The sequence below is a fragment of the Syngnathus leptorhynchus genome, chromosome 5 (genome assembly GCF_054491065.1).
Source record: "Syngnathus leptorhynchus isolate UIUO chromosome 5, UIUO_Slep, whole genome shotgun sequence".
In the NCBI taxonomy this organism is placed as follows: Eukaryota; Metazoa; Chordata; class Actinopteri; order Syngnathiformes; family Syngnathidae; genus Syngnathus; species Syngnathus leptorhynchus.
The window spans coordinates 3,903,409-3,921,470 of record NC_141199.1 but is presented as its reverse complement, the minus strand read 5'-3'; the positions used below and the strand labels follow the sequence as shown (position 1 = coordinate 3,921,470).

Below are 18,062 nucleotides of genomic sequence, written 5' to 3'. Positions count from 1 at the left end.
GCTGAAACTCGTCAGTGTTTGAAAGGTACCATCAGGTGCCAGTCCGCCAGCAAAAACGGGAATTCGGAACTGACAGTAGATGACAGGTATAAGTGCCCACTTCTAGTGTTGGGCAAGTTGCTTCCAAAATGAGTTTTGAACTATAAGCCGCTAGTTTTTGTACAAGCCTTGAACCCTGCGTCTTATAGTCTGTGCCTTGTTTATAGATTTTTCATAATTTTCATGATATTGTAAGAGGATTTATTGTGGTAATACAGGTGATAGAAGTGAGGACATTTCCTGCATCTTGTTGGTTGGTACATGAACAAAACGGGATTTTCTCCTAATTTTAGCAGGTACGGTTTGTAGTCCAGAAATCACGGCACTGGAATTTGAAAGTAATATATCTTTTAGTTGCAACACTCCAATGTTTGCAACTAAAATATCGATGCTAGTTCCATTAGTCTTGAAAAAAACTAGTCTTGGAGCTAGACATACAAAATGTTGTGTATGTAAATCACAAAAAAGCTGTTATGAAATTCCAAAAGCATGTCAATGTCAGTTTATTCACTTATTGGATGCCACCGGCGCCAGGACACTACATTTCATCTACGTATACATATGTAATAGCTCACCAGTCATTTAATACTAATTCTGAGCTATAACTCACAAATGACAGCTACAAAATGGTTGACATGTCTGGTTTATTCTACCGGAGAGTTCAAATGGTCATGTTCTTCTTTGGGAACGTCCCAAGGGACACCGTTAAACAATGTGTTTATTGTGATGTTGCAGCCTAGCAGAGGGGTGAAATATAATATATACATTTAAACAACATATACTGTCAAATTAATCTGATGCATCATCTAGTTATGAAAAGAAATACTGAGCTAATAGTAAAGCTTTGTAACATTTGCATAAGTAATAATTTCTAAAGGTAACAGACTTGAAAACGATAGGAACCAAAAAGACATGAAGACAACAATGATCCGACGAGGGGCAGACAGGACTTATATACACGACAGATAACAAGAGGCAGGTGAGAATAATCAAACAAATCATGAGCAAACAGGAGGGGAGGGGCGAGCACACAGACAGAAACCATGACAACAGACACATAGTGGAACGGCTGGGGACGAGACGTGACAATATTATGCCTCTGGTGTGGGGTTTATGTCAAACTCAAGGCCGCAAGCCAAATGTGGCCCACCAAATCATTTAATGTGGCCTGTATGTGAGACCTTGAAAGGCCTTGTCTTACAATGTTTTTTAAAGCGTGTGTTGAACATGATAATAAACTACATTTCCCACACTGTATTCCCATTGTTACTTATGCAGTGACAGCATCCTGCCACTAAATTTCTGTGAAGGCTACTTGTTCACAGTGCATCTAATAGAGCCAACATAATGTTGGAGGGGCTTCAGGTGGGAGAATCTGTCCACGGGACATCGATTTTTCTTTATGTGGACTCCAAAGGTTTTTAGGCAACAGTTGCAAGAAAAAAACATTGTTGAAATTGAAGTGTACAGTTTGCCAAACGCTATAACAAACTTTTGGAAGAATTTGCATTTGGTTGCCATTTATATGATTAGTTTTAAACGGAAACCAAGAAAGAAAATTCTGTCAAGCTTTCACGGGCCACATGAAGTGACGTGGAGGGCTTTATGTATCTGGCTTTTGAGTCGACAACTGTGATTTGCAGTTAAAAAAACAAAAAAATGTAATTGATTTATTGATCTTTACTGTGTTTACATTTAGGAATCTGTCAGTTGATCTACTTAAAATGATTCCTGAGAACGATATTTTACTGGCTAAGGTCTGTGCCTTTTACTCTGGGAGTACTGCAGAAATCAACCAGTTACATGAAAGGGTAAGTAGGACAAGAGTAATCAGGCCTCTAGACTAAATTTTTGTGCACTTTGCTCTAATGCGCCCCAACTTTTTTTTTTGTGTGGTTACATGAGCACTATAGTTAGTTTTATCAAAATTGTTGAACGCACTCTCTCTCTACTCATTTTAATCTGTGTAACAATTTAGACTCAAAAATATTGAGTAGACCTGAAAGCAATAAAATCATTTATATTTACATCATGAACTAAGTAAATGTCTGAAAAAATTAAGTAGATGCTACTCAACTACATTTAGTACCATGTAACAATTTACTGTATTTTTCGGACGAAAAGTTGCTCGGAGTATAAATCGCACCAGCCGTGAAATGCACAGTAAAGTTAAAAAAAACATATTTAAGTCGGACCAGAGTATAAGTCGCACTTTTGGGGCAAATTTATTTGTCAAAATCCAACACCAAGAACAGACATGAACCAGCAACAACAGGCTAAACGATACGGTATGCTAACGTGACATATACACAAACGAGGAGCTGAGAACGGGCCTGACGTAACATTCAGAGTTATTCAAATAACTATAACATAACACGTTTATCAAGCCATCTGTGTCCAATTCATTAAATCCATCGATCGTCCTTTATGCAACAATGCCGCATATCGGACTCGTTGTAAGTTGCATTTCTAATTAATCTACAGACCCATATAACAATATATAAAGTATAGTTCAAATAATTATCATATAACAACAATATTATCAAACCATCTGTGTCACTCCAAATCATTAAATCCATCAATAAAATTCCTCCTCCTTTATGTTAACAACGCTGCGCGTGCGCCGCACAGATCTGGTATATAACTATATTGTAGCGTTAAAGTACCAGGAAAGACGTGGGTTTGGTAAACGGCTTTTTATTTAACAAAACAAGAGTACAAGGAGCCAACAACTACTGAACTGTAACGATAAAAACATATACAAGGTGCTACACGAAATACAATATATCAAATAACTATAACATAAATAAGTTTTTAAACCTTGTGTCACTCCAAATCATTAAATCCTTCAAACGTGGGGCCCTTCGTCATCTTCGTCATCCCGTGATCGAATCCTTTGTCCTTTATGTAAACAACCGCCGCACCGCTGACGTCACTTGCAGTTTAAATTACAGTAATCCCTTGCTACATCACGGTTCGTTTATCGCGGTTTCATAACATCGCAGATTTTTTGAATTTTGAAAATGTGTGAAAAAAATCACATGTAAGTCCCTCCAGAGTACAAATCGCCCCCCCCACCCAAAACGCGTTTTATAATCCGAAAAATACTGTACATCCCATTTACTTGTTCTGATATGTGTTCGTTCACCGCCACTCTATCAGCATGAAGTTCGACTTGATATCCTTACTCAGAATTATGAACTTTTGCCCAAACATCCCAACAATAATTACATCTGTTGTAGAAGCCATGGCAGACTAACATATTCCTTAGCATGTTGTGTGGCACTTAATTACAAATAAATTTGTCACATTTTGGTGACGTTTGCTGTATAAATCAGTGACGTGCAGTGAGGTTCATGACTGGGGAGGCACTGGCGGCAACACCCCCCCCAGGTAAGATTTGTCCGACACCTAACCGTGACACAAAAGAGGTTGGGGAACGCTGCTCTAGAGTTGGTTATTCATTATTTAATTTGAACTATTTTAATTAAAATCTCATGTCACCAGTCTTCTCTTCACACACATAAACAATAAAGCACATGGAATTAAAAACTTGTTTTTGATCGTGTGTATCATTTTGTTTGAAAAGATATGCTCTGAAGTACTGTGGTCCAAATCAAACCTTTTAGCTCCGGAGTTGGTCTTCCTTTACTGATGACCTCCTGCTTCGACCGAAAATCCATACTTGAAAATTGTTTGTTTGGATGTGTAATCCTCCATTGTAAAACGAAATGTAAACATGAAAAAACGAAATAAATGGATGACTGCTCTTCAGTTGTTCACTGTAAATTTGAACTGGAGATAACGTATTCTACAGGTGGGCGCATGAGAACACCCTGGGAATACTAACGCCCCCTGCCATATGGATGGAGAACTGTTTTTTCATTGCCTCCGTTGGGTCTCTTTTCGAAGCTGTTTTGTTCATCTAAAGAAACACGATGTTACAGACAGATGACAAAAAAACACTAGATATTATATACATAGACGGCTCGATGGTGCACTGGGTAGCACGTCCGCCTCACAGTTAGGAGGGTGCAGGTTCGAATCCGCCTTCGGCCCTTCCTGTGTGTAGTTTGCATGTTTTCGCGTGGGTTTTCTCCGGGCACTCCGGTTTCCTCCCACATCCCCAAATCATGCTTGGTAGGCTGATTGAGCACTCCAAATTGCCTCTGGGTGTGAGTGCGACTGCAGGTGGTTTTTTGTCTCTATGTGCCCTGCGATTGGTTGGCAACCAGTTCAGGGTGTCCCCCGCCTACTGCCCGAGGACGGCTGGGATAGGCTCCTGCACGCCCGCGACCCCTATGAGGACAAAAGGTACAGAAAATGGATGGATATTATATACATCAGCTTAACGACGGAAATCAGTTAATAAAGCCACAGTGTTTGAACACTTAAACAGCGAAATAGAGACAGACAACAGTTCAGTCTAACTGCATAGCATGTCAGCATAGGCAGCCGCGTGATTACGCAATGCTCAGTTTTATCATTTATAATTTGCCTCCTCCAAGCGACTCGTCTTCGGTTTTATCATAACTAAGAATTCTGCGATTTTGGTTCAAAATGATACAAAACTACTAAAATTTAAAGGAAAATGCCTTTATAATCAAAACAATTGAATTTGTTTTTTTCTCCTTTTCATGATGGCAGGGGAGGCGTGGCCCCGCCCTCACACGCCCAGATACAACAAACAAATAATACAGGACATTACACTGCTCTCCCCTTTATGAAACCCCTCGACCCGAGGGGTCAACAAAAAATGTCATCCAGCCATCGTGGCTTTCGCTTCCGTCTCTAGGCCGTTTCGGCCCGGGCTGCTTTCACCGCCTGCGAGCTGAGCAGGGACAACACTGGCGGAATCTGGGGAACATGAATCCATCGCACCTCCCGAAGTGGCGGGTGAAGCAGACCTCGCCTCAAAGACGGGAACCCCACTGTCTCGGTGCAGGGCAACCCTTCTGCCCCTAGGGGGAACCGCCACTTGGTAGACCACCTCCCCCACCCGGTCAAGCACCCTGCACGGGCCATCCCAATGGCTGTCCAAGTTGGGGCAGCCCCCCTTCTTCCGTTTGGGTGTGTACACCCAAACTAGCTCATCGGTCTGGAAGTTCCGTCCCTTGCTCCTCACGTTGTAGTTTAGCTTCTGGCGCACACCGGCTTTCTCCAGCTGGTCCTGGGTGAATGCATGCGACACCTCCAGTCGATCCTGCAGTCTCCGGGCATACTCTAGCCCCGGTTGGCCCTCAGAGTCACCAGGTGGCGTCCCGAACGCCAACTCTGCCGGCGTCCTGATTTCCCGGCCCAGCATCAGCAGAGCAGGAGTGCAACTCGTGGAACTTTGAACGGCCAAACGATAAGCCATCAGCAAAGGTGGAATGTGTCAGTCACGTTGGTGATTGGAAGTGAGGATGGCGAGCTGCTGCTGCATGGTGTGGTTCAACCATTCCACAATACCATCACTCTGCGGATGCAAAGGGTTGGTGCATGTCTTCTGCATGTCCAGGCGCTCACAAAGCGCAGCAAAAACCTTGGACTCGAAATTTCGGCCTTGGTCACTGTGGAGAATGTCAGCAGTTCCAAACCGACAGAACATCAAAGTCAAAGTAAAGTCAGCTTTATTGTCAATTTCTTCACATGCTAAGACACACAACGAGATTGAAATTGCATTTCCCACCATCCCACGGTGACAAGACATATTACAAAACACCCAAGAAAACATCACAAAAAGTGAAATCAAGAAGACATACGAATAAACAAGAGCGAAGAATAAATAATAAAATAAAAAAATAAGAGGAGCAAAAGTTTGATTTTCCGCAGGAAGTACAAGCAGCGCTGAGCTTTCTTCCCTCCAGCAGCGCGTCAGCCACCGTGTCTGCCTCCTGATCTGGAAGTGCGTATGCCTCTGGCCACTTAGTGAAGTAATCCATCGCACCAGCACATAACGGTTCCCTCTGTCCGTCACAGGAAAAGAACCCATGATGTCCACAGCAACCCTTTCCATGGGCGCCCCAACCCTCTGTTGCTGAAGCGGTGCGTGCAATTGGTCCTGAGGCCCCTTGTAGGCTGCACACTCATCACAACGCCGGTAGAAGTCCTCCAAGTTTTGACAATGCTGACCCCAGTAGAACCCTTGCCGCAGCCGTCGGGGAGTCTTTGCGCTGCCAAAGTGTCTTGAACCGGTACCCTCATGGCAGGCCCTCAACACCGCCTCTCGGAAAACTTAGGGCACCACCACTTACCACCTCTCCTCCCCGGTGGCTGGTTCCTTCCACGCACGCTGAAGCACGCCATCCTTCAGGCGCAGCACCGAGAACTTGCTCCACAGGCCCTTGGCAGCCACGGCAAATCCGTCCCATCACGTCCTCCCAGGGTGGCCTCCTGCCACTCTGAACCCACTGACGCACCGGGCCGAGATCGCAGTCCCCCTCCTGCTTGACAGCCCACTCCGCAGCATCTACAGCTTCCAAGGTGCAGCACGATGGTCCCGCAGCAGTGCCCTCGGAACGCAAATCCAACTCCCTGGCATCCCGCCGGTCGCAGTGGGTGCAGGCGTCAACAGCACGCGGTCGTCGAGAAAGGGCATCGGCGTTGGCGTGCCAGGCCCCAGCCCGATGCACCACAATGAAGTGTAATGCCTGCAGCTCCTCCAGCTACCGTGCCACTTGACCCTCAGGTTCCTTGAATGACATTAACCACTGCAGGGCAGCGTGATCAGTCCTGATGGTGAATGGCACGCCACACAGGTAGTATTTGACGTGACGTGCCGCCAAAACAACTCACAGTTCACGTCTGGTGGCACAGTAGCGGCGTTCACTCTTACTGAAGGTGCGGCTAAAGTAGGCCACCACTCTCTCACCATCTGGGCGCTACCTGCAACAACACCCCCCATGCCGACATTACTAGCATGTCTGTCCAGCACAAAAGAAAGCGCTGGATCCGGTGGGGCGAGAACAGGAGTACTGATGAGCACCCCCTTTAGGCTGGAAAACTCCTCCTGACGGCGTCCACGTGAAGGAATGGTCACCTCGAAGGAGGCGGAACAAGGGCGCCCCGATGCAAGAAAATCATTTCACAAACCGTCTGTAGTAGGAGGCCAGCCCCAAGAAGCTTTTAAGCTGCTTCTAGTCTCTCGGTATTGGCCAGTCTTTGATTGCACTGACCTTCTCCTCCAATGTGCTGATGCCTTTGCCGTTTAGACGGTGGCCCAGGAACTCCACCTCTCGCCGCATAAAGTGGCACTTTTCTGGATGTAGCTTCAGTCCAGCTGCCGCAATTCTCCCAAGCACCAGCCTCAGATAATCCAGTGCGGCCTGGAAGGACCCGCCATGGACGAGGACATCATCCAAATACACCAAGCACTTCTGCCTTGGAATGTTTGAGAGCAAGGTATCCAACAATCGCTCAAATGCTCCTGGTGCATTGCATACTCCAAAACTCATGATCTTTAACTGTCAATGCCCACGGGTGGTACAGAATGCCATTTTACTGGACTCGGCGGTGAGAGGGACCTGCCAGTAGCCACTGCGCAAGTCGAGCGATGAAAACCAGGCAGACCCTGATACCAAGTCCAATGTCTCATCTATCCGCGGAAGCGGGTAGCAGTCCTTCCTCGTCACTTTATTAAGTGGCCTGTAGTCCACACAGAAACGCAATCTGCAGCCTCCTGCTGGACCAGAGGTAAACGTCAGGGCTGCACCTTGACTGGTCGCGCGTCCCCAGCGTCGATGTGGTGCTCCACCAAGTGAGTGAGGCCCACCTCATTCTCACTGAGAGCAAAGATGTACTCAAAGTCCCACAACACCTGCCACAACTGCTCCTGCTGCTCGACATCCAGTCCATCGCTCACTCTGGACATGGGGGTCTCGGCGCACATGCAGGTTGCTGTTCCCGGTCACCATCTCGAAGGGTCCGCGTCATCCGGGTTACACAGACCCCTTCTCGTTTCCCTACTGGTTTGTCATCTTTGGGCAGCGATGCAGCAGATGACTAGACTGCCCGCAACACCAGCAGACCGTGCACGCCGAATGCTTCCTTGCTCACGCTATGCTGAGCGAGCGTTTATTGCACACACCAGCTCCTCCACCCACGCCGGTTTGCGTTCCTCCCCTTCTGACGACGTTGCTGAAACAGAGCAGGTTGATGATTGTAGCGTTCCCTTCACTGCCTCCCTTTCCATGGTGAGTGCCAGCGCCTCTCCCAGTGCTGTCAGATGGGCTAGCTGGACGTGCAGGCGCAGCTCATCCGGTCTGAGAGCTTGGATAAACTGATCATGTACCAGTTCATTTTGGACTCCAACCGGCATGCCAGCATACGCGCGCAGACCGAGGCTCTCATAAGTGAGGCAACAGAGCGGCTCATCCGGTCGCCGAACATGCTCCTTGAACTCACAGCGCAGAGAGTCTTTTAAATTGAATTCCCCAAAGCGCATCTGCAATGCTCTCACTAGCACGCTGTAATCTAATCTAATCTCTCCTCGGGGCTCAACAGCAGCAGACAGGACCTAGCGTCTTCTGTCAGCGAAAGCGCCAATTGTACCGCTTTCACCCTCTCCGACCAATCCGCTGCATCAGCCGCTAACTCGAACTGAACTCGATACACTTCCCAACTTCCCTTCCCGGAAAACTTAAGCGCTTTCATCGCCGGCCACGCGAGCTCAAGGGCGCCGCCGCCGCTGCGTCATGACGTAGCTCCACTTGGGCGGGCTCACGATCAGGAAGGTGCGAAACACCACAAAAATGGCGACTGCGCTGAGGCTAACTTGGCTCGGGCATGTTAATAACGCAAGGCACAGATTCCTCTTTAACCTGGACCGATCACCATAGCCACTGCATAGCACGGCTTTCACCTTTACCTTCGGCCGCCCGCTGCCACCCGGCCTCCTCGTTCACTTCGCGATGACTGACAAAGTCGGCGAACATCAGGATCACCAGGCTGCAATGGATGCAAAGAGGGCACATAAAATACATAATATGAAAAATCAAAAAGTGGATGTCCAGGCCAAAGTTGCCATGTTTATTTACGTCCAGCGCCGCCGCTGCGTCATGACGTAGCTCCACTTGGGCGGGCTCACGATCAGGAAGGTGCGAAACACCACAAAAATGGCGATTGCGCTGAGGTCAACTTGGCTCGAGCATGTTAATAACACAAGGCACAGCTTCCTCTTTAACCTCGACCGATCACCATAGCCACTGCAATCAAAAAGTGGATGTCCAGGCCAAAGCCGCCATGTTTATTTACGTCCAGCGCCGCCGCTGCGTCGACGTAGCACCACTTGGGCTGGCTCACGATCAGGAAGGTGCGAAACACCACGAAAATGGCGATTGCGCTGAGGCCAACTTGGCTCAGGCATGTTAATAACACAAGGCACAGCTTCCTCTTTAACCTCGACCGATCACCATAGCCACTGCAGAGCACGGCTTTCACCTTTACCTTCGGCCGCCCGCTGCCACCTGGCCTCCTCGTTCACTTCGCGATGACTGACAAAGTCGGCGAACATCCTGACACACAAATGTCGGCGCTCAAGTGAACCCAAGACTGACAAAGTCGCCGAACATCCCGACACACAAAAGTCGGCGCTTAAGTGAACCCGAGACTTCTGACACCAAAGTGATGCCCCTCAGTGCGTCAAGGATGTTCAGACGGTTTGATCGCCGCTTTTCAAGTCAAGTTTATTTGTATAGCCCTAAATCACAAGCAGTCTCAAAGGGCTTCACATAGACAAACAATTGACAATTATTCTCAAAGCATCCCCTGATCTCGAGCTCCCAAAAGGGCAAGGAAAAACAAACAAAAAAACCTACCAGGGGAAAAATGAGTAACCTTGAGAAGAGACCACAGATGGAAGGATCCCCCTTTCAGGATCACCAGGCTGCAATGGATGCAAAGAGGGCACATAAAATACATAATATGGAAATCAAAAAGTGGATGTCCAGGCCAAAGCGAAGAGCTGTCGGAGGAGCCCTCGATCGTACTGGCAGTGTCTTCGAGGAGGGTAATCCGCTGCAGTTCCCTCATCCTGAATTTGGTCCACGAGAATTTAGTTAGCTGCTGTCAGCTTGGGTGTCACCTAACCACCTCCCCAGCCGGGGAGGGGTGGGGCAAGTGGGGTCGGGGAGAGGGAGCAAAAACAAACTCCAGCCGCATCGGCCACTACAGGTTAATTAAAGGCCATATCATAGAAATATGTCTTTAAACGTGTCTTAAATGTTTCTACTGAGGTAGCAGTTCTAATATCCATTGGTAGGGCATTCCAGAGCTCTGGAGCCCGAATAGAAAATGCTCTAGACCCTGCAGACATTTTCTCGGCCCTCTGTGTCACTAAAAGACTAGCGTTTTGCGAACGAAGGTTACGAGACGGAACATAAGGAACAACTAGGTCAACGAGATATGAAGGCGCTAAGCCATGCAATGATTTATAGGTTAATAGAAGAACCTTGAAGTCACATCTTAAATGGACCGGGAGCCAGTGTAAGTTGGCTAATATTGGGGTAATGTGATCAGATTTTCTTGCCCGAGAGAGCGGCCTTGCAGCAGCATTTTGTACTAACTATAGACTTTTGATGCTGGACTTGGGAAGACCCAAAAATAATCCATTACAGTAGTCCAGGGGCGACGTGATAAACACATGTATAATAATTTCCGCATCACCGGTCGAGAGGATTGGGCAAATCTTAGCAATATTACCAAGGTGAAAAAATGCTATTCTGGTTATATTCTTAATGTGCTTTTGAAAGGAGAGCGTTTGGTCAAATATTACCCCGAGATTAGTTACAGTATCACTCTGAGTGACAGTACAGTTATCTAGAGTTATAGTGGTTTCCTTAAATAAATGTTGATAACGAGCTGGACCAATTATCAACATCTCAGTTTTATCTGGGTTCAGACGAAGGAAGTTGAGAGACATCCATTGCTTGATCTCCGCAAGGCATGCCTCAAGATTACAACTGTCCCGCGGATCTGTCATTGATAACGGCATATATAATTGGGTGTCATCTGCGTAACATTGAAAACTAATATTATATTTACGTATTATGTCCCCAAGCGGAATCATATAAATATTAAATAGAATTGGTCCTTGTACCGATCCCTGTGGGACACCACACGCAACCTTATAGAGCTCAGAGGACGTATTGCCATGGACCACTCGGTGTGTCCTGTCTGATAGATATGAGTGAAACCAGCATAGTGCTGACCCTGAAATACCAACACAACCTTTAAGACGCTCTAATAAAATATCAAAGTCTACAGTGTCGAAGGCAGCACTAAGATCGAGTAGTTACAATAGTTGTTGAATGTTTGAATCCATAGCTATGAGGAGATAATTAGTCACTTTAGCAAGTGCCGTCTCAGTGGAATGATTAGCTCTAAAACCAGACTGAAAAGATTCAAATTGATTATTAGCGACCATGTAATCAATAAGCTGCTGCGCTACTACTTTTTCAAGAAGTTTTGCTATGAATGGGAAATTTGAAACTGGCCTATAATTACTGACAGTCCGGGTCAAGATTTGGTCGCTTAAGTAGCGGTTTAATGATAGCGGTTTTAAAGGCTAATGGCACTATCCAAATTCAAGATTTGAAATAATTCTTTAAATAGTTTGGCTGGAAGCGGGTCGAGTAAACATGTTGTTCGTTTAGCCGCGCGAACTAATTGTGTAAGCCTTTCGAGGGACACACTTTTAAAATTTGAAAGGGTTATTGCAGGATCGTCAGCGCCGGTAATCGGCGGTCTCGACTGAGTGATCGGAATGGTCATCTTGATCTCGTCCCTAATGGATTAAATCTTTCGAGCAAAGAATTTCATGAACTCATCAGCTGAGTGAAAGGAGCTATCAGGGTCGGCTACGTAGTGTTAGCTTTGCCACTGTATCAAATAGGTATTTAGGATTGTTTTTATTGAGATTAATGACTTGCGAAAAATAACGAGTTTTTGCTAAAATAAGCCCATCTTTATATTTCAGGAGGCTGTCGCGCCATGTCTGATGGAAAACCTCAAGTTTGGTTAAACGCCACTTGCGTTCATGCTTTCTACATAATTGCTTAAGCGTACGTGTTTCATCCGTGAACCACGGAGTAGGCAATCTACGGCGAGTTTTCAGACGTAGCGGCACCACAGAGTCGATGGCATTTAACAATGCAGCATTGAATTCATTTGTAAGATTATCAATAGAGCCGGCGGTATATGGGGGGGAATATGGCAGTTGCTGGCAGCAGTTGCTCAGATAGCGTAGTTGCAGTCATGGAGTTAATATATTACGACTGCTATAATTCTGATTGCTCTCTTGTCTTTGACTAAGAACTAAAATTTCAAATTTTATTAAGTAATGATCAGACAAAACAGTAGTGTATGGCAGTACTGTTATATTTGAGGTTGCCAGTCCTCGGGATAATACCAGATCTAAGGTATTTCCATTATATTATCCGCATTTGTCACTAGATCAGTCATGAATTCTGAAAATTCCTCCAGGAAGCCAGAGTAAGCCCCGGGTGGACGGTAAATAACAGCAAGAGAAAATGACGGTAAAGCAGTGGATCGGAGAGTGAGAACTTCAAATGTTTTAAATACGTTAATCGAACAAGGCGTAAATCTAAGATTGGAATCTGAGATGAGGGCAACACCTCACCCTTTTTTTGAGGACGCGCCACATGTGAGCTCACAAAATTTGGAGGCGAGGCCTCATTAAGTGGTAGCAGTTCATTAGGTTTTAACCAGGTCTCGCAAAGACCAAATACATTTAGATTATGTTCCGTGATGAGGTCATTAACGAGAACTGCTTTTGTATGAAGCGATCTAATATTCATAAACCCGAGTTTAAGTGTAATCGGTTGATAAGGGTTCGTATCGATTTTTAAACAAAATGAAAGTAAGATTGTGTTCTCTAGGCCTGACATCACCTCTCAATTGTTTATTAGCGCGGTGGGATGATACGACCGTAGGAATTTGATAGTAAATATTTGGTACACATGTAATATTATCTGAAACAGGCACCGTATCATCAGCTATACCGGTCGGGGTGAAGCGATTGGATTTGTCTGCCACCTCAGTAGAAAGTGTGTTCATGTGTACTGTAGCACTATTCAAACTGTGACGCTCTTGTCTACACAAGGAGCTATGTGCATGCTGGAAGTCTAGCCTAGCGCTAGTTAACTATAACTTAACTGACTCCAAACCCATCCTGACAGGTGGTCTAGTCACCTGTGCCCCAGCCTGCTCTAAAGTGACCTGTCATGAGTGGCTCAACCATTAATCTATATTATTAGAAAAAGTGAAGGCGCCTTCACGGTTAGGATGAAGGCCGTCCTTACTCAGCAGGTCGGGGCGGCCCCAGGAGGACCAGTTATCTATAAAATACAGTCCCTGCTTTTTACAGAACCCAGCCATCCATCGATTAAGGGAGACTAATCTATTAAATCTCTCATCAGAGCCTCTCCCAGGCAGGGGGCCAAAGACAAATACTCGATGCAGACTCATCTTTCTGGCGAGATCACAAGTCCTCGCCATGTTTTTCTTTGTGATCTCAGATTGCCTCATCCTAACATCATTGGCGCCGACGTGTATCACTATGTCCGAGTAGGAACTACGCTGTTGACTACTCCTATTGCGAGTCAGCTCCCTAAAATTAGCTTCTATGTCGGGTGCTCTGCCCCCAGGAATGCACATTACCGTGGCTGGATTTTTAAGCGTGATATTTCGGGTGATGGAGTCACCTATGACCAAGGTGCGAGGGCCAGTAGACCGAGATGACTTTGGACGGCTATGCATCTTACCTGGCTCATCGCGATTAGCAAGCCGCTTGGGGCTAATGTTAACGGGGCTAGCGGGCTGACTGCAACAGTGTCCGCCACATCTACTGTTATCGCACTATTCTGCTCTAATTGGCGGACACGTCCTTCTAGCAGGGACAACCTCTCTAACAGAAGGGTGCAGTTGGTGCACGAAGCCGTACAAACCTCTTGATCCGCAGCCATACTTTCGTGTCCGATGATCGACGGTAGACAAACGGCCACCAAACAATAGCAACCCGGAAGTCTGCTTTTATTATAACAAAAACAACAACAACAAACAAGGCAAAAAAAAAAAACACATGCAAACAGGAGTTGCTGGTGACCACAACTCACGCCCATGCGCCTCACTCACCAACTGATTGCCAAACTAACTAGCCCACACGTCCCACCCGCATGACGTCACTTCACGCTCCTAGCCCCGCGCTCACACGCCCAGATACAACAAACAAATAATACAGGTCATTAGAATTATCATTAGTTTGTCAAATACTAATTTATTTAGTCAAACAAGCTTAATAAATATAAGAAAGTACAAGGCAAAACATTTATTTTGATATATCCAACTCAAATTATCTGCTCTTATTATCAAGTTATTATACTTTTAAATATTGTGATATATACTAAGGCCCTGAATGACCTTTTAGACTCTAAATTTTAGAGTGTAGCTGCCAACCTATAGAAACTTGTTGAACAATCTGAATTTTGTTATTTGTAAAATTCTGTCAGAAATATGACAGTGGGACTGCATTTAGGACTATTTTTATCAACAGTGTAGTTAGTAATATTGATGCTTCCAAAAAATATGACACGAAATGATTAGCTTAGGAGTGACATATGCATACACAGTCAGATGAAAATAAAAAAAAAAAAAGAGGCAGTACTCCAAATATTTTAGTTAGTTTGGTTTAGAATCAAGGACCAAAATAAAACAAGCGATTCAAAACCATTTATCCACATGGTTTTAGATCTAGTCTGCTGCTCTGGTGTCACTCCTCTTAACTGCTCTCCTGTTGATCTGGGAGCAAGCCTCTCTGATCATTTACTAGTTTCTTTTAACCTCAGTCTCACACTGTCCAAAATCAAACAATCCCGTACCATATCCTTCCGCAATATCAAAAATATCAACATAGCAGATTTCACCTCAGCCATTGGCAGTCTCCCCACCGTCACTCCCCCATATACCCCGGATCAGCTTGTTTCTGCTTACGACACTGGTCTACAAACTCTGCTAAACTCATTTGCCCCCCTCAAAACCCGAACTGTTTCTTTCCCCCACTCTGCAGCCTGGTTCTCAACTCATCTACGTCAACTGAAAGCCAAAGGACGACAGCTGGAACGGCTTTCTCGCAAAACTGGACTCATGATTCATAAACTGTTGTACCATACTCACATAATGCAATATAAGGCTGCAATTTGCAAAAATAGTGTGATTTTGCGGAGAAAATTGCAGCTGGTGCGGGGAACACCAGAGCCCTGTTTTCCATCATTAATAATTCAACCCGCCCACGTGACTCCCTCCCACCACACTTCTATTCTACCGGTCACTGTAACACCCTGATGTCCTTCTTTGACAATAAAATAGCCACTATCCACCAACAACTGACCTCTCACATGTCTAGCTATTCATCTTCTTTCCTTCCTCATCTCACCCCCACCTCTCTTTCCTGCTTCCAACTTCCCTCTGCTGCTGATCTATCCAAACTCATTCGAAATTTAAAGCCATCTACATGTCAACTTGACCCTCTGCCTACTCCTCTGGTTTTAGCCTCCCTCCCCTCTCTGCTCCCCTTGATTACTGCTATTATCAATTCTTCCCTCACCTCTGGTTCTGTCCCTCTATCTCTCAAATCTGCTACAGTTACCCCGATTATTAAAAAAACAGGTTTAGATCCCAATATTCTCAGTAACTTCCGTCCCATCTCCAACCTGCCATTTCTGTCCAAAATTCTTGAAAAAGTGGTTGCATCTCAGATCCACACCCACCTCACTAATAATAATCTATACGAACAGTTCCAGTCTGGTTTTCGCCCTCGACACAGTACAGAAACAGTCTGAAAATCACTAATGATCTCCTGATTGCAGGAGACTCTGGTCTCATATCCATACTCATTCTTCTTGATTTAAGTGCAGCTTTTGACACTATCTCTCACTCCATCCTCTTAGGAAGACTAGCTGCTATTGGACTGGTTGACACACCCCTGCACTGGTTTCACTCTTGTCTTTCTGGCCGTTCTCAATTTATCCAGTTAAAATCATTCACATCTCACCCCTCCCCCGTGTCCTCTGGTGTTCCCCAGGGTTCTGTCCTTGGTCCCCTCCTATTTATCATTTATCTCCTCCCACTTGGTCAGATTTTCCGTAAACATAACATTAATTTTCACTGTTACGCGGACGACACCCAGCTCTATATCTCTTCAAAACCCCCTTTCAGCCTCACAACCTCCTCTCTCAGTGCGTGCCTTCAAGAAATAAAATCCTGGTTCACCTCAAACTTCCTTAAACTAAACAGCGACAAAACTGAGGTAATCCTTATAGGTTCCAAAGCTTCTCTCAATAAACAACCCTGTTTTACTCTCACCATTGACACCGCCTCGGTTTCCCCTTCCCCTCAGACAAAGAGTCTGGGTGTCGTCCTTGATTGCAACCTATCATTCAGCACCCACATAAACAACACTATCCGTTCCGCTTATTTTCACCTCCGTAACATTAATCGCCTCGGCTCATCACTCACCCCACCCAGCGCTGCTATCTTAGTCCATTCACTTGTCACCTCTCGCTTAGATTACTGCAACTCCATCCTTTTTGGTCTCCCTCAAAAACTCCTCCATAAATTGCAACTGGTCCAGAATGCTACTGCTCGCATTGTCACTGGAACCACTGTCTACCATCATATCACTCCCGTTCTACACCAACTTCACTGGCTCCCCATAAAACAGCGCATTGATTATAAAATTCTCCTTCACACATTCAAGGCCATCCATAACCTTGCTCCTCCATACCTGTCAGACCTCCTTCATGTACACAGTCCTACCCGGTCTCTCAGGTCTGCCTCCAGTATCACCCTCACTGTCCCCTCATTTCATCTGTCAACTATGGGGGCCAGAGCCTTCAGTTGCTCTGCCCCACGCCTCTAGAATTCCCTCCCCCCGGACATCAGAAATATTGACTCTATCGAACTTTTTAAATCTCACCTCAAAACCCACCTGTTTAGGCAGGCATTTGTCTAAGTTTATTGCTCTGCTCAAGAGGTCTCTTTGCTTTTAGACTTCTTTTCTTTTAATTGTGTCGATTTTATGTGTGTTCGGCGACCTTGAGTGCCGTGAAAGGCGCCATACAAATAAAATGTATTATTATTATTATTATTACATCAACAAGCCGTGACTATTTTTACAGTGTTGTGCATCCATCCATCCATTTTCTGTACTGCTTTGTCCCCACTGGGGTCGCAGGCGTGCTGGTGCCTATCCCAGCGGTCATCTGGCAGTAGGCGGGGGACACCCTGAACCGGTTGCCAGCCAATCGCAGGGCATACAGAGACGAATAACCATCCGCACACGCACTCACACCAAGGGGCAATTTGGAATGCTCAATCGGCCCAGTGTCGTGCAAGTATTTAATAATTTAATAATAATTTCCCCGCTGTGGGATGAATAAAGTTCTATCATCATCATCATCGTCATCATCATCGTCATCATCATCATCATCATCAACTATTATGACAGTAGGATGCGTTTTTTTTAATTGATCCATCCATTTCCTGAATCACTCATCTGCATAGCGTGGTGACTGGCGAGCATGCAATTAAGTTGTCATTAGTTGTATTTTTTTTACGATTCATTATTCCATCGATTAGTCTATTGATTAATTGGATAGTCAGATAAACTGTCATTTTGCATTAAAGTGGCAAAACCAGTTTTTACATTTCTCCTCATGTTTATTAAGCAATTATTGTTTATTTGATATCTTTTAGTGGTAAAAACAACTGATCCATTCACCCATTATCCCAGCTAACTACACAAGTTGCCATTAGTTGTAGTTTTTTACAGTCTATTATTCTATTGATTAGTCTATTGATTTATTGAATAATCAGATAAACTGTTATTTTGTGTATGGAAAAACTTTTTTATATTTCTCCTTATGTTTATTAAGCAATTGTTATAGTTTATTTGGCATTTGCACTGGTAAAAACAATCAATCTATTCTCAACACTGTTTACTAACTAGCTAACTACACCTCAAACTG

General features: G+C 45.2%; 2 protein-coding genes across 6 annotated transcripts in view; one reads left to right on the top strand and one right to left on the bottom strand.

Annotated features, from left to right (window-relative positions):
- Positions 1–18,062, top strand: part of wdr17 (WD repeat domain 17) — a 96,296-nt gene that overhangs the window by 70,277 nt on the left and 7,957 nt on the right. For all 5 annotated transcript variants that reach the window (XM_085911114.1, XM_085911116.1, XM_085911111.1 and 2 more), the window contains one exon: positions 1,739–1,850. In XM_085911114.1, coding sequence (XP_085767240.1) covers positions 1,739–1,850 — 112 coding nt within the window. The remainder of the gene's footprint in view (positions 1–1,738; positions 1,851–18,062) is intronic.
- hpgd (15-hydroxyprostaglandin dehydrogenase) overlaps positions 2,434–18,062 on the bottom strand; it is a 75,692-nt gene continuing 60,063 nt past the window's right edge. The window contains exon 7 of the mRNA XM_085911118.1: positions 2,434–4,338. Within this exon, the coding sequence (XP_085767244.1) occupies positions 4,245–4,338 (94 nt within the window). The 3' untranslated portion in view covers positions 2,434–4,244. The remainder of the gene's footprint in view (positions 4,339–18,062) is intronic.